General features: G+C 40.8%; 1 protein-coding gene across 1 annotated transcript; it reads left to right on the top strand.

Moving 5' to 3' along the window:
- The first annotated feature begins 468 nt into the window (after positions 1-468).
- On the top strand, positions 469-14,718 carry LOC118659843 (p53 apoptosis effector related to PMP22). The gene is made up of 3 exons (XM_036316376.1): positions 469-755; positions 10,394-10,534; positions 13,238-14,718. Exons 1-3 carry the CDS (start codon positions 542-544, stop codon positions 13,462-13,464), a joined length of 582 nt encoding a protein of 193 aa, XP_036172269.1. The 5' UTR covers positions 469-541; the 3' UTR covers positions 13,465-14,718.
- The last annotated feature ends 205 nt before the right edge of the window (positions 14,719-14,923 follow it).

Here is a 14,923-nt window from a genome sequence, read left to right as displayed (position 1 = left end):
GGCTCAGTGGGTAGAGCGCTGGCCTGCGAACTGAAAGGTCCCAGGTTCGATTCCGGGGCACATGCCCGGGTTGTGGGCTCGATCCCCAGTGAGGGACTTGCAGGAGGCAGCCGATCCATGCTTCTCTCTCATCATGGATGTTTCTATCTCTCTCTCCCTCTTCCTTCCTCTCTGAAATCAATAAAAATATATTTTTTTAAAAAATTTCCAGTGAGGGGATCCTGTAAGAGGAAAAGAAGGTCGCGGGGAAGCCCAGAGGCGCGCCCGGTTGCAGCGGGGCAGTGCCTGGGTTCCCGGGCCGGGCGCTCCAGGTCGGCCCGGGCGGACGGGAAAGCGCAGCCACACGGGTGTAACCTGAGCCCGCCCCGCCTCTCCCGGTGCGTCCCGCCCGCGGACAGGTCCGGGCGGCGCTCTGAGTCACCGGAATCTGGGTGGGGCCGGCCGCCGCCTCGTCCCTTTTGTCCCTCGGCCGGCGCTCGCGGGCCACTCTCCGCCGCTCCCGAGCCCCGCGCGCCCCTCTCCTTCGCGCCCCGCCGTCGAGATGCTGCGCTGCGGCCTGGCCTGCGAGCGCTGCAGGTGGATCCTGCCCCTGCTCCTGCTCAGCGCCATCGCCTTTGACATCATCGCGCTGGCCGGCCGCGGCTGGCTGCAGTCGAGCGACCACATCCAGACGTCCTCGCTGTGGTGGCGATGCTTCCACGAGGGCGGCGGCAGCGGGTCCGAGGCGGATGGCTGCCAGAGCCTCATGGAATACGGTGAGTGCCGCCGGCCGCCGCCTCCGGGAAGTCCTCCGGGTCGCGGCCGGGTGTGCGCCGGCGCAGTGGGAGTGCCCGGCTTTCGCAAGCCGCCGTTTGGGAAGGGACTGCACAGGGTTAGGAATAATGGGTGACTTAAAAAAATAAATCTGTTCAGAGTTTAGCTTTAGCTTCATACCTCCGATCTGAACAAAACATAGCAGGAGCGGCTTTGAGTGGTCCAAGCCAAGCTCAACTCTGGAAGAAAATGACCCAGTTCAAACAGAGCTTCTTCGTAGGGTTTGTCAGTTCTGTGCAAAAGATGATTTCAATCATTTGAACAGGCTCGACGAGTAAATACAATAAACAAAGTATATATTTTTTGATACCTACTGAAATTTCTTCCCATTCCGCCTTCTCCTATGGTTCTTATGATTAAAATATATGTGTTAAATACCGGCCTTCCCTAATGTTGGCGTGAAAGCTCTCTTGGTGAAAATTTCAGTTGTTACGACTTCAGGTGATACTGTACTAATTTCAATGCTTCAGGCTAGTTTTTGTCTGGGGGGCGGGGGGGAGTGGTGTTTTTTTGCTTTAAGCACTGCCTTGCTGTTTAGAAAACTTTATTTGAATATCATTTTAAATCGAAAAAGCAAACACATCTTCCACACCAGCGAAATGAAGCAGAGTTAACACATATAGAATGTCTCCCTAAAAATGTATACACACACTTTGAATAATCACAAAGGCAGTGTTTATTAAAATACATTTCATTTTAAAATGGAGCTATTGGCTGTTAAAGCGTGCATACATTTTTGGGGACACTGTATATTGAAGACGGAGTATTTCATTTTTCCTGCATGGAGGAAGCCTCCGTGCTTAACATGTTGATAGAACAGACCCCAGAGGAGCCTGGTTTTGTCTGATGCTACCCCTGCTAACTGGTAGATGTGAAGAACAGCCGGGTTTAAGTAGGAGCAAAATCAGAAGTTTAAAGCCAAATATTACTCACTGGGACCTTACCAGCCAGGTTTAATAGTTTTAAACCGAAAAAGAGACAGGTCACCTACCTTTTTTCATTTCCTTCTGGGACCAGAGACTTGACTGGCCCCTCCTCCCCTCCAACCCTCAAATGGCCCAGAGCTTCCAACCGGAACTGTTTGTTTCTGAGGCCCTCTATCCGGGGCTTGGTGTTGATTCTTACCGACTATGGAATTGTTTTCAAGTTGCCACCGTGACCTTTTCTCTTCTCCAAAAGGAGGCATGGTTCTCATTGGCAGGTCATAAAAGGTAAAGACTGAAGGGAATTCCTGCTTTCCTTAAAGTGTGTTTTTCTTTTCTTAAAACACAAACAGCATTATTGAATTATTGAAACAGCATTGTTGTATTATTGAAAGTCTGTTAGGTTTTTAATCGAGTTAACACACACACAGACACACACACACACACACACACACATATATAGAGTGTCTAATATATAGAGAATTCATTTCTTTGAGATAATATATCTGTATCTTAAAATGCATTCGAATTTAGTAGCTTGTAGGGGATTTAATAGGTCTGCTTAAATAGGTGTGTTTTTTAAACAGACTATGATAATCACTCCAAAGACTAATACAGACCCCAAGAATACTCAGCAATACTGTACACATGAAATAGAAGTCAGTGCCCTGTGGGGATTGGGGTGCTGGCAGAATCCCATCAGCACTATTGCTGGGATGGGACCTGACCTGCAGGGCGTTGCCTGTGATCATAGCCCTCCTGAGAAACACACACAATGCAGTTTTTCTCTTCTTTAAATTGAATTGTACACTTTTTTATTGAATTTATTGGGTGACATTAGTTAATAAAATTATATAGGTTTCAGGTGTACAATTCTATAGTACCTCATCTGCATATTGTGCGTTCACCCCAAGTCAGGTCTCCTTCCCTTTTTCCTGAACTTGCAGAATGAGCTCACTTTCCTAGGGTGTGGCGCTTTCAACCTCAGGTTGATAGACTGCTTTGTATTTGGAAGGGAGTAAGCAGGCTTTGTTTCTTGGTTTAATTTTTTTAATTAGAGTCTAAAGCATTAACTCTTTTTTCCCAATCTTTAGTTTCTTTATTGATTAAGGTATTACATGTGACCTCATTCTCCCCATAACTGCCCCCGCCCCCCACCCCCCCACTCATGCCTTCACACCCCTGTTGTCTGTGTCCATTGGTTGGGCTTATATGCATGCATACAAGTCCTTTGGTTGATCTCTTCCCCTTACCCCCACCCTCCCCTACTTTCCCTCTGAGGTTTGACAGTCTTATTGCTGCTTCTCTGTCTCTGGATCTATCCCTGTTCATCAGCTTATTTTGTTCACTATATTCCACAAATGAGTGAGATCATGTGGTATTTATCTTTCTCTGACTGGCTTATTTCACTTAGTATAATAAAGCATTAACTCTTGATTGTAAAGAAAACATTGATCCAGTGTATATAGATCCATTTAAAAGAGAAACTGGTTTTTGGAAAGTTCAGTTTTCCAAGTGAGTCTTAAATCTATTACTATAGATTAGGTGACTACGGGAAGGAGAAAATAGATATGAATTCACCAGGAGAGGTCCGTTTAGGGCTGTTGTAGTCAAGGATGAGTGGGAGTGTTTATTATACTTCTGCTCCACTTCCTGGCAAGGACTGTTCATTAGTTTTGCCTCACAGGTGCAGCCATTGTGCCTACATTGTAGGGCGATGATTTAGGCATCTCTGAACCCTGGAGATTTTCAGAGAGCCTTAATAAGGTCTTGCTGAACATAGTATGTTTATACTACTTTATCTAAAATGTAGTAAGCAGTTTACACACACTCCTACATATGAATAAACACATAAGGACTAAGGTGGATGGCTCTAATTAAAATGATATCTCAATATAAAGAATTGAGTAGGTACATCCATTTTTTTTAAAAAAAAAAACTTCTCCATATGTACTAGAAAATAAACATTGTGATTTACCTCTGAAACTAATAAGTTTATCTTTTTATTACAAAGTGCTTCACCATTTCTTATTGATATTCATAATGTTTATTTTTAAATTTTTATATATTGATTTGAGAGAAAGAGAAACACTGATTTGTTGTTTCACTTATTTATGCATTCATTGGTTGATTCTTATATGTGCCCTTGACCGAGAATCAAACCCACAACCTTGGTGTATCGGAACAATGCTCTAACCAACTGAGCTAACCCGGCCAAGACCATAATATTAATACATTAATTTTGGTTTAAAGACAGGTTATTCTTGGCAAGTATTGGCATTAATACTAAATAATACCGACTTTTTAAATAGAGAGGTATGTAGTTCCTTAATATTATATAAAAAGCAGAATATTATATTCTTTTCCATTATTAACAGTTTCTTAAGAATTTCAGATTACCATATTACCTCATTTTTCCTATAAATGAACCAAATTACATGCTGAGTATGTTCTTTTCATGATAGTAACAACTAAATAAATACCCAGCTTTACAGATACTTGTTTGAATTTTTAAAAACTCCTGGTTTATATTTCTCAAAACTGGAAAAAATATCTAGATTTAAGTATTGAAATGATCATTCTTATTTCATGTATAAGTAAAATACCTCAGGAGACTATTTTAAGCATCAGTGGTGTAGATTTCAAATCTTAAGCAAGCTCCAGCTTGTCAGGGCGGAGAAGAATAGAGAGGAATGTGTGCACCAAGAATGAAAGTGGGGAGTCGGCGTTGAAGAGCATCTGCCTTGTCTGGGCAGAAAGAAGCGCAGAGCCTCATTTTTACAAAGGTGCCCTTTGATCCCACAGAACGCACTGAATGGTTTGATTTTGTTGTGTGTGTGTGTGTGTTTTAAACATGACATCATTCTTGGATAAGTCAAAGAATCAGAGGATTATCTGAAACATTTTTAGATCATTTAGCCCTATGGTTCTTAAATGTACAGGAAATGAGAAAGATAAATATGAAGTTAATATGTTTACATTAGGCTAAATTCAATTTAAGGGACTGCATTTTGAGATGATGCTCTTGTGGCTTTTGGTGGGGGCAAGGTGAAATATTAAAATGTTCTTATTTTATGAAATTGGGTGTTAGTAGATAGATTACTCTTTGCGGGCATGTGTTTACATCCTTACATGGCAAAATTAAATAATCGGCCACTCTCAATTGATTTTCATAGTTTAAAAAATATGTATAGTGATTTTTACAATCTTGAAGTCTAGGAACCAGTGATCTAGCCCAGTGCACTCCACATTTGCCGCACGTAGCATTAACCTCAATCCCTCGTTAGTGACCTGAGTTGTCTTTTCCCGGTAAACAGACACAGACTCCTAGACAAGCAGAATTAGAAGGGAATAAGAGTACACCTATTCCAGCTTTCTCCAAGCGCTCTCAACACCACCCACGACCCATCTGAGCTTCTTCCCTTTGTTCAGCAACTGAATTCAGTTCTCTTCTTGATGCTATTTGTTTAAAAGTACTTCTCTTCTACCATCTTCTACCCATGGAGCTGAAACACGCTTCTCTGTAAATCCTACTTTGTGGCCTTCTTCTGTCTGACAGACTTGTATGTAAGGGTAGATCCTAAATTCGCTGCTGTTTATCTTGTGTGAATTCAGGGTACAATTCCCTGTTTTTGCATCTTCCTGTGTAGGAAGCTTTCACCATTCTGCCTTTAAAAGACCATGAAAGGGTAAAGTCTCATAGTTCCGTGAAAACACCATGGTAAGGCGTTATCATCTGGCTCTGCTGCAGGAGAAATGCAGAGTATGTTAGGAATCTCACACCAACTGTGGAACTCGCCTGGTGACCCTGTCGTTCCTCCCTTAAAGCCACTGCTTCTGCCTTCCAAAACCTGCAAAATTGCTTCTCCCCGTGCAGATTTCTTTGGAGGCCTCTTCGGTGTTGCCCTGTAATATTTGCTACTCAAAGTGTTGAAGAACAGCAGTATCAGCATTATCTGGAGGTTACTGGACACGCAGTGACTCAGGTCCCACCTGCTGAATTGGAATCTGTAGTTGAACAAGATCCCCAGGTGATTCCTAAGCACTTTTAAGTTTCAGAAGCACTGGCCTGTATTCCTGCAGATTTCTTCCTCATTGAACATGCAACGGTCTTTTTGAATATGTCATCCACCCATGCTTATATTTATTTATAGATCGGATCTTTTATTTTTTTCACATACGATTTTATCCAGTTTTCAGTTGTGCCTGTATATCATCTAAAGAATCCTATAGAAACAACATGAAGAGATCGGACAACATTCAGATTCAGTAGATGGGGCCTTTGATATTATTAACAGATGAATCCTTTGTTCTGGAAAGGGAACCTACTCTGGTTGGGTAATAGGTTGGTATCTGCAGGGCACTGAATAAGGGGCTAGACTACAGGCTGTTTTGGTTAATGTGTAGTGTCCACATGTCAAACTACTGAAGAATGCAGAAAACCATTAAAGAAATGCTAACTTTAGGAGAAAAATTAGGGAGTCTCTAAAATATTACCAACAATATTAAAAATATCAGCAATGCTCATCTTAAAATAAAAGTTTATTTTTTTCTTTTCACAAACTTCAGTTTGATTTATGATTTCTAGCTTGACATTCAAGGTATTTATTTTTACTTTGTTTGCTCTTATCAGTTGACCTTACTGATCTTTTCCTAGTCCCTTTTGCCTTGTAACATTGTGTTTTCGCATGTAATCTCTGGGAAAAGATATAGTATTCATTTTCATGCAAACAACTCAAAAACATTTCCTATGAAAAGCTCAGAGTTTCTTTAGCGACCATAGAATTATTTCCATGTTGTTGATTTAATGTTGAATCTTTGCAAGCCAGAGAAAAATTTGATAAGCTATTCTTCATCTAAATGGATCTTAAATGAACCTTATTTAAAAGAGGATTTATAACGCTGCTGGTTTCTTTGATAATGTGAACTTCTCCAAGTGGTATTTAGAAGATAAACTTATGACATAATAGATTATGTATATAAAACACCAAATGTATTTTCCCTTAAGGATACAAAACAAATAAACAAAAAGCTTTCCTACAGGGAAACTGTTTACCTGGAGTATTGTATGCTTTTGTGGCCTCAGTTCAGAGAATAATAATTGACAATGAGAGTCCTGCCTCCCTACACACACACACACACACACACACACACAATTAGGAAAGGCAATAAAATTTAAAGTGCATAAAGTAATAATGTCTTCACAATAGATCAAGATGGACAGTCTGCCTTTGAAGAACTGAGAACCAGCTGTTGAATCATAGACAAAGTAGCTTTAGGACAAGTTTTAAAAGTCAACATTTTCCATTAGAGTTGGTAAATATGGCTTAGTATAGACCAGTGATGGCGAACCTTTTGAGCTTGGTGTGTCAGCATTTTGAAAAACCCTAGCTTAACTCTGGTGCCGTGTCACATATAGAAATTTTTTTATATTTGCAACCATAGTAAAACAAAGACATATTTTTGATATTTATTTTATATATTTAAATGCCATTTAACAAAGAAAAATCAACCAAAAAAATGAGTTCGCGTGTCACCTCTGACACGCGTGTCATAGGTTCGCCATCACTGGTACAGACCATGATACAATATAAAAATGTAAATACTTCCCAAAAGAGTTGGGTAATTGTAGATATGAGGCTCACTCTGGGTAATTAAGTGAGACCAAAGCTACTTAGGGTACAAGTTTTTGAAATATATGTCATGGGGAATTGCCATGTCCCAAGTCTTCATGACAGTTGGTCCCCTTTTAGGACAGATTATTGGCCTGGGAGGACCTTGCTCAGATCTGGTAGGATCCATTTCATTATTTTACAACAAAATAGTCATTGACATGAGAAGGCAGTTTGCCTTACTTGTCATTCATCAGTCAGAATAGAATCTTTAAAACCATGCCAAGATTTCTGTCTTAAATGATAGTTAAGTGAGTCATTGTGGGTGTTCCATCTGCGGGACCAGGTTTTACAGGTCTACTTCCAAGGCAGCCTTTGTCAAAACAGAATGTCCTTAATTTTCCATTTTGATGATTCAGCATTGTAAATAAGCAAGAGATTAACTGAGTTGATATAACATAGCATAGGAAACATTCTTAAAACGCTCTGTGTTTATACTTACGTTCACAGATTACATGCAGATTCCTGGGCACTACGCCTCAAGCTCTGATTCAGTATTTCTGGAGGGAGGCACAGGAATCTGTATTTCTGATAAGCTCCCCGGATGATTTTGACTCGGTGGTGTGTGGGCTAGACTTTGAGATGACCTGATTAATGAATGCTCTTCTCAAAGCACGGTTCCTCTTCTATTGAAAGTGACCTTGCTTGAAGAACAAAGCAAAAGTGAGAAAAGAGACTTACTCAATTCCATTTTTTTACTTTATTCATTTCTATTTTAAAAGAAAACATTTCTATTTTACTTTGCCCCTAAAATATCTCATTGATCTCACAGGAAGAGGAAGGAGACTTGGAGGGAATAAACCTTGTAAAGATAAAACTAGGCCCACTCATGTACTCTCTCAGGCCCATCTTGACCATTGCTGCTAAGGGCTAGTTTGTGTAAACACATGGTATTTGAGCATATAAAAATGTGTCTTCTCCTTCATTACCTGGGTCCCAGTCATTCATGGATGCAGAGGAAGATCTGGAGGACATGGGGGCAGTGGGGGGTTTGCTGCTCAAGGGAACAGGGGAACCTAGCTCGGGTTTGTCTGTAACAGATGGAGATATGAAAATGCAGTGGGGGACTGAGGAGCAGCCTTTATGTGACAGTGCGGAACCTTGCGAATGTAGAATAAAATGAAAACTTGAGTTCCTGGAGAAACATCATAGAAATACAGGAGGAACTTTTTGAGCTATGTGACTTTTCACACACAGGCTCTCATCCTTACAGGAGTCTTGAAAGAAGGTATTTTTAGCCTTGGGCAGCAGAGGCGCAGATGGACAGTGGCTTATAGGTGGCAGAGGCAGTGTATAAATGAGACCCAGTTCTGCCTCCAAAGCCCTTGCCCTTTCTGCTATCCCACCCGTATCTTTAACTTTGACCAGCAAATGCCCTAGAATTAAGTGAAGATGAATTTGTCAGCTGAGCTGCACTGCAGTTGGAGTAATACCAGGGCAGAGGTGCACACGACTCTCCTTTTCAAATGCCACAAAGAGTAATCGGTTAAGAATGCATGTTCATCCATTAATGAAAGAATGGATAACCAACCTGTGGGATATCGATGCAATAGAATATATTTTGGCCATAAAAAGGAATGAAGCACTGATGCGTGCTACAACATAGATGCACCTTGAATACATTATGCTAAATGAGAGAAGGCAGTCAAAACAGCTGCATAGCGTACTATTCCATTTATCTGAAATGTCCGGAATAGGCAAATTTATAGAGACAGAAAGTTGATTAGTGGTTGCCAGAGCTGGAGGAAGGGGGAATGGAAGGACATGGAATTTCTTTTTGGGGTGATAAAAATGTTGGAATTGTAAGTGGTGATGGTTGCACATCCCTGTGAATATAAAAACCACTGAATTGTATACTTGAAAAGGGTGAATTTTATGGTATGTAAATTATAGCTTTAAAAAAAGTTGTTTTGGATTCAGGCAGGCTCTAAATCAAACTGCCTACATCACTGACTGGCTGTGTGGCTATAGCAGGCTATTTGAACTCTCAAAGCCTTAGTATGTATATAGCTTCATTTCTAAAGAAATTATATCAGTATGAGCCCTAAAAAGTTATTGTGAGGATTCAGTGAGCTAAATATGTCCAGTTCCTAACCCAGTGCCTGGCACAGAGCAATTACTTCCAACTGTTAGTTATTACCTCTAGAGAGAAGGTTGTGTGTGAAGAAATCTTAAAAACCAGAGCAGGTTGGACAGTAAGAATACTGGCTGGAATCACGAGCCTGGGCTCATGGCTCTTCACTTCCACAGGCGGAGGGTAGCATGACACAGGACACAGGGCTGGAGGAGCCCCTGCAGATTTTCAAACTCAGAGCTCATTTTAGGGCCAGCATCGATGGTTAAGAACTCTTGTGCAATAAATTCTGAATACCCCAGAGTTAAAATTTAGGCAAAAGTCTAGAAAGACTGTGCTTAACTGTGTTATTTTTTTTTTTTTTCTAAATCACAGCTACTTTACAATTAAATTGTTTTAGTTCACATCTCTGCCTACTCATAAGTTTATGTTTTCAAAGATTATTTTTGCACAGAACCAAGAACTGATATGAAACAAAGATCCTTTTAGAGGTGGTGGGAACATTTCCTAAAGACATGGTACTTTGGATTGTTAATACCCAAAATGCTGTTTATTATGGTCGTGCTGTGTTAGAACTTGAGTGAACCTTTTAAATCTACTAGTTTATATGGCCAGTTTATTAAACAAGAAATAATTTAATGAAATTTAACTTTCATCTCAGAGATAGAAACACTTGTCCTAAAACTGAGGGGATGAGGCATTATTGCGGATCAGTATATTAGTGTCCTACCTATGGTTTGCCTAATTCCCCCGGGAGACATGGAGATGCTTGAGTCTTGTCAAAAGAAAAACTGTTCTTCCATCCAAATGTAATTAGTAGAAAGAAAAAAACACTGCTACCCATACTTTGATAAGTGGTTGTTGAATTTGGCACATCTGTCTTATTGATCACTGTTTCCTTTCGCTCGCAGCATGGGGAAGGGCAGCCGCTGCCACGCTCTTCTGTGGCTTCATCATCCTGGTCATCTGCTTCATCCTCTCCTTCTTTGCCCTCTGCGGACCCCAAATGCTCGTCTTCCTGAGAGTGATCGGAGGCCTCCTGGCCCTGGCGGGTAAGTCTGTGTGTCAGCGATTCTCCATTCCACCTTCCCTGGAAATCAGTGAAGGGGTGCCCGGTCCCCAAAGAACATCCCTGACAATTGCAGTTCCTGACCTGTTCTCAGAAAGTGTGTTACCAAGGGCAGAATTCACGGAGGAGAGATGTGTTTTAAGATCTAGAGCCGTTGGCAACCAATCGATGTGTCTCTTTAACATTGATGTTTCTCTTTCTCTCTCTGTCTCTCCCCCTCCTTTCCACTCTCTCTAAATATCAGTGGAAAAGTATCCTTAGGTGAGGATGAGCAACAAAAAGCAGAAGATCTAGAGCCCTTTCCTCCTCTGTCTCACCTGGTACTCTTTGCTCCCCTTCCAAATGAGGAAGGTTGTCATTCTGTATACCAGGGGTGGGGAACCTTTTTCCTGCCAAGGGCCATTTGGATATGTATAACATCATTCACGGGCCATACAAAACTATCAACTTAAAAATTAGCCTGCTGTATTTGGTCAAACATTTAATTAACTCACCCCTAATGCCTTGGCAGGGCCAGACCAAAGGATTTTGCGGGCCTTAAAGGCCCTCAGGCTGGACATTCCCCACCCCTACTGTATACCATCTCTTGTAGGTGATGCCATGTCCAGTGGCACCCCTACGCTGAGGGACTGGGGCTGAGTCAGCTCTGTAGGGACAGTGTCTCTGCAGTGGGCCCATTGCCGACCTTCTGGGAGCCCCATGCTGGGGGGTGGCTATGTCCTTGAGCCATTTTACTTATTGAAGGAGTTTTGTGGTCTTATGATGCGGGGGGTCGTGAAAGGGTTTTCTGTAGTGGGATGGGGGACCTGGAAGAGGCCAGCCCTGTAATTGCCTCATCGCCGGTGCTGGGGAACCAGAAATTTAGTTATGCAGGTGGGTGGGGCTCAGAGTAAACATTTATTCATGGAATATAACAACTAGGACTCTGGGAGCAAGAATAATATGAAATTTTAGGAAGGCACCTGGCCCTAGGGAAGTCTCTCAAAGGGGCAGGACCCCAGCCACAGAATGGATTTAGATGCAAAACTGGATTTCCTGAGGAGGGGAAAGAAGGAGCTGATGATGGCAAAGTGAGGCCATAGGTCATGTCTCAAGATAAGGTAGGCTCCTGGGAGCAAAGCAGAAATCCAGCTACAGACGTGGAGTACAGACACAGAGTGAGCAGAAGGCCTTGGACACGGGTCAGAAGCCTTGTGACTAAAGGTCCATGAGATCGAGCATGAGCCCAGAGGGAGACCACTTTGTGCTGGGTTCCCACAGAGCCTAGGGCAGGACAAATGGCCCTGGCTGAGAGGCAGGGGGTGGCCTCAGGGAACTGGCCCATGCAGGCTCTGCCCTCGCTTGTACATTTAAAAATTCCTCCTGATTAAAGATAAAGTTTACTCCAGTGTTCCTCATGCTTGAAAGTTTGCTTTTGGAATAATATTTTACAATCAGAAATTACTTGGAATCACAAAAGATATGAGGAACCTTGTCAAATCCCACCTCTGCTTCTATTTGGCTTTTTGCAGTTCAAATTGTTTTTTTAAAATGCTCAAGCAGAACTAAAATCTGCTCATACCCTTTGACATGGCAATGTACATATGAAATATTAAGTCAATAAAATGCAGAACATAGCACAGAATGGATATACTCATTATAGCTTTATAGAAGTATGCATATTCACTGAAAAAAACTATAAAAGAAGGTTATGTTCTTTTTACTTTTGAGTTGCTTAAAATGTTAATATGATTAATAATGATTGTAATATTGTGACTCATATGCCGAAAAGATTAGAAATTGACACATTTCTTTATTTCCTCTCTTACATTTCACCAAAGCCCATCTTTCATTTCTGCTCCCTGAGCCTGAAAAGCTCTTCGCCCTCCATCTCTCATTTATTCTTTAGGTCCTCACTTCCTTTTCTGGTGATTCTCTGCATTGATCATTTTGCATCATTGGTTCGTCATTTCATTTAGGCATTCATTTATTGAAGGACTATTCCAATGGTGTATTTTGAATGGAGTGATAGATGTGTGTGTGCATGCACGTGTGTGTATGTGTATATATACATTATTTTTGCTAACAGTGAAAATATTAACTATGTCTTTGGCACAGGAAATACAAAGGTAATAAAAATACTCTTCATTACCATCCTGCTTTCTATTATATGCCACAGTTTTGGCTTTTTGCTTCAGTATATAATACTTGCACCTGGACTGTGATTCTCTAGTTGTCTCCTGTCCGTATTTCTTATATTCAGGATTCCGCTCAATGCCAGCTCTCTCAGACACACAATATTTAAAAATCTCTTTTGGCTCACGATTAACTAGTTACCCTACAGTGGTCAGCAAACTCATTAGTCAACAGAGCCAAATATCAACAGTACAACGATTGAAATTTCTTTTGAGAGCCAAATTGTTTTAACTTAAACTATATAGGTAGGTACATTGTTATTAACTTAATTAGGGTACTCCTAAGGCTTAGGAAGAGCCACACTCAAGGGGCCAAAGAGCTGCATGTGGCTTGCGAGCCGCAGTTTGCTGACCACGGCCCTAGCCTTTTCCATTAGCATCATTTAGGTGGATTTAATACTTATTTAAAGGCAAAAACATTAGGAGAGGGATTTAATCTATTGTTGCAATTCATTCATTCATTCCTGCATGCATGCATTCACACTTTGGGATTTTTTTTTCCTTTCCTTTAGCTGTGTTCCAGATCATCTCCCTGGTAATTTACCCGGTGAAGTACACCCAGACCTTCACCCTTCATCTCAACCCCGCTGTCAATTACTTCTATAACTGGGCCTACGGCTTCGGGTGGGCGGCCACGATTATCCTGATCGGCTGTTCCTTCTTCTTCTGCTGCCTCCCCAACTACGAAGACGACCTCCTGGGCAATGCCAAGCCCCGGTACTTCTACTCCTCCGCCTAAGGTGGGGACGGATTCCTGCTGCCAGGATGGATTCCAGAAAAAGAAACTGTTTTTCCCAGAATACTTTGAACCTAATTGGCAGGGAGGGGAGCAGGGCACTGTTCATATCATTAGACTAGTCAAAGCGCTAAAACAATTTTCGAGAAACTATTTCTTAAATGGTGTTAATAGTTTCATATTCGTCTTTTATATATATTTTATAGAGTGAAACAAAACTTCTTTTAACGAATTACCTGTAATATGCCAATATTTTCTTAATATCTGTCCATATAATTTATACCACATTTGTAAAAGAATATGAATATGAAACTTACCATTTTATAAGGTAAAAATAAGAAGACTTAAAAGATTTAAGTAATCTGATCAAGTGTCTGTCCGTCCCGGATTAAACTAGATCTATTAAGGGAAAAGAAGAGGGAAATATTGGTAAAAAATTGTCAGGGACCAAATATTCTAAAAGAAATGTAAAAAAGTAAATATTTTTCCAGCCTTCAGCTAGTTAAGGAAGGCAAAAGAGTTTCCTAAATGCATATCATTTGTGAGAATTTCTAATTCACATCCTGAGTAATAGATCTTTTGCTAAGCTTCACATTAACTTGATATGTCATTTACGAAAGTATTCTTTCATGACCAAAACCTGTTGCAGTAGTAAGGTCTTCTATGCAAGGAAATGCTAAGATGAAATTTTCTCTTTAAAAATGGTTTGTAGGGGTGGGGTGTGGGAAAATGATATTTTAATCTGTACTGTTTTGTGTCTATATGTTAAAGGTCAGAGTAGATTGCGTTGAAAGATGGGCTGGGTCTAAGTCATTGTGACTGACAGGCATGATCAGGTTGTGCAGCAAAGCGTTAGGAAGGCCATTCGTAGCACAAAAGAAACATTAAAACAACCTTGGGAGAAGAAATGACTTGAATTTCTCATGTCAGTTGAGCAGACTCTACTCATATAGACACAGCTTCTGATAGATTGTAACTGTAAGTAAAAACTTAAATATAGTAAAAAACCTGGTCTTCTTTGATAAGCTGATTTAAAATATCTGGTATAAAGCATGCAACAGGAGAATTCAGGGATATGAGATCTCTGAATGGGAAATATATGATATATCACATGGGTTATTATTTTTTTTACCATTTGTATTTACATAACAAAAACCAATTCATTTGATATATCGAATTATTATTTTGTAAATTGCAGGATAAGCAATTACAGTTTTTATTATGAATTTTTCCCAATAAACCAGATATTCTAATCTTGTTTCTAGTTTGCAGTTTTTTAAAACATTTTTCTTCAAATCTGGGGAAGGGAATTTTTAAAAAATGCTTTGAGTTTAGGTAGTAAGAATCTATAATTATAAAAGCATAATATGCTAATTAGGCCAACATCCTTCCAGACGACCTTCCAGACGAAGCCAGGGCTGCCCGGTTCCCAGGTGCCAGGGGGAAGCCGGTGCCGGCAGAG

Source organism: Myotis myotis, unplaced genomic scaffold (assembly GCF_014108235.1).
Source record: "Myotis myotis isolate mMyoMyo1 unplaced genomic scaffold, mMyoMyo1.p scaffold_m19_p_7, whole genome shotgun sequence".
In the NCBI taxonomy this organism is placed as follows: domain Eukaryota; kingdom Metazoa; phylum Chordata; class Mammalia; order Chiroptera; family Vespertilionidae; genus Myotis; species Myotis myotis.
Note: the sequence above shows the minus strand (reverse complement) of the source record. Positions and strands in the feature narration are given on the sequence as shown.

Coding starts and splice junctions, on each gene's coding strand:
- LOC118659843 (XM_036316376.1), top strand. CDS start 542: ATGCTGCGCTGCGGCCTGGCCTGCGAGCGCTGCAGGTGGATCCTGCCC. Junction 756..10,393: donor CCAGAGCCTCATGGAATACG/GTGAGTGCCGCC, acceptor TTTCGCTCGCAG/CATGGGGAAGGGCAGCCGCT. Junction 10,535..13,237: donor AGGCCTCCTGGCCCTGGCGG/GTAAGTCTGTGT, acceptor CCTTTCCTTTAG/CTGTGTTCCAGATCATCTCC.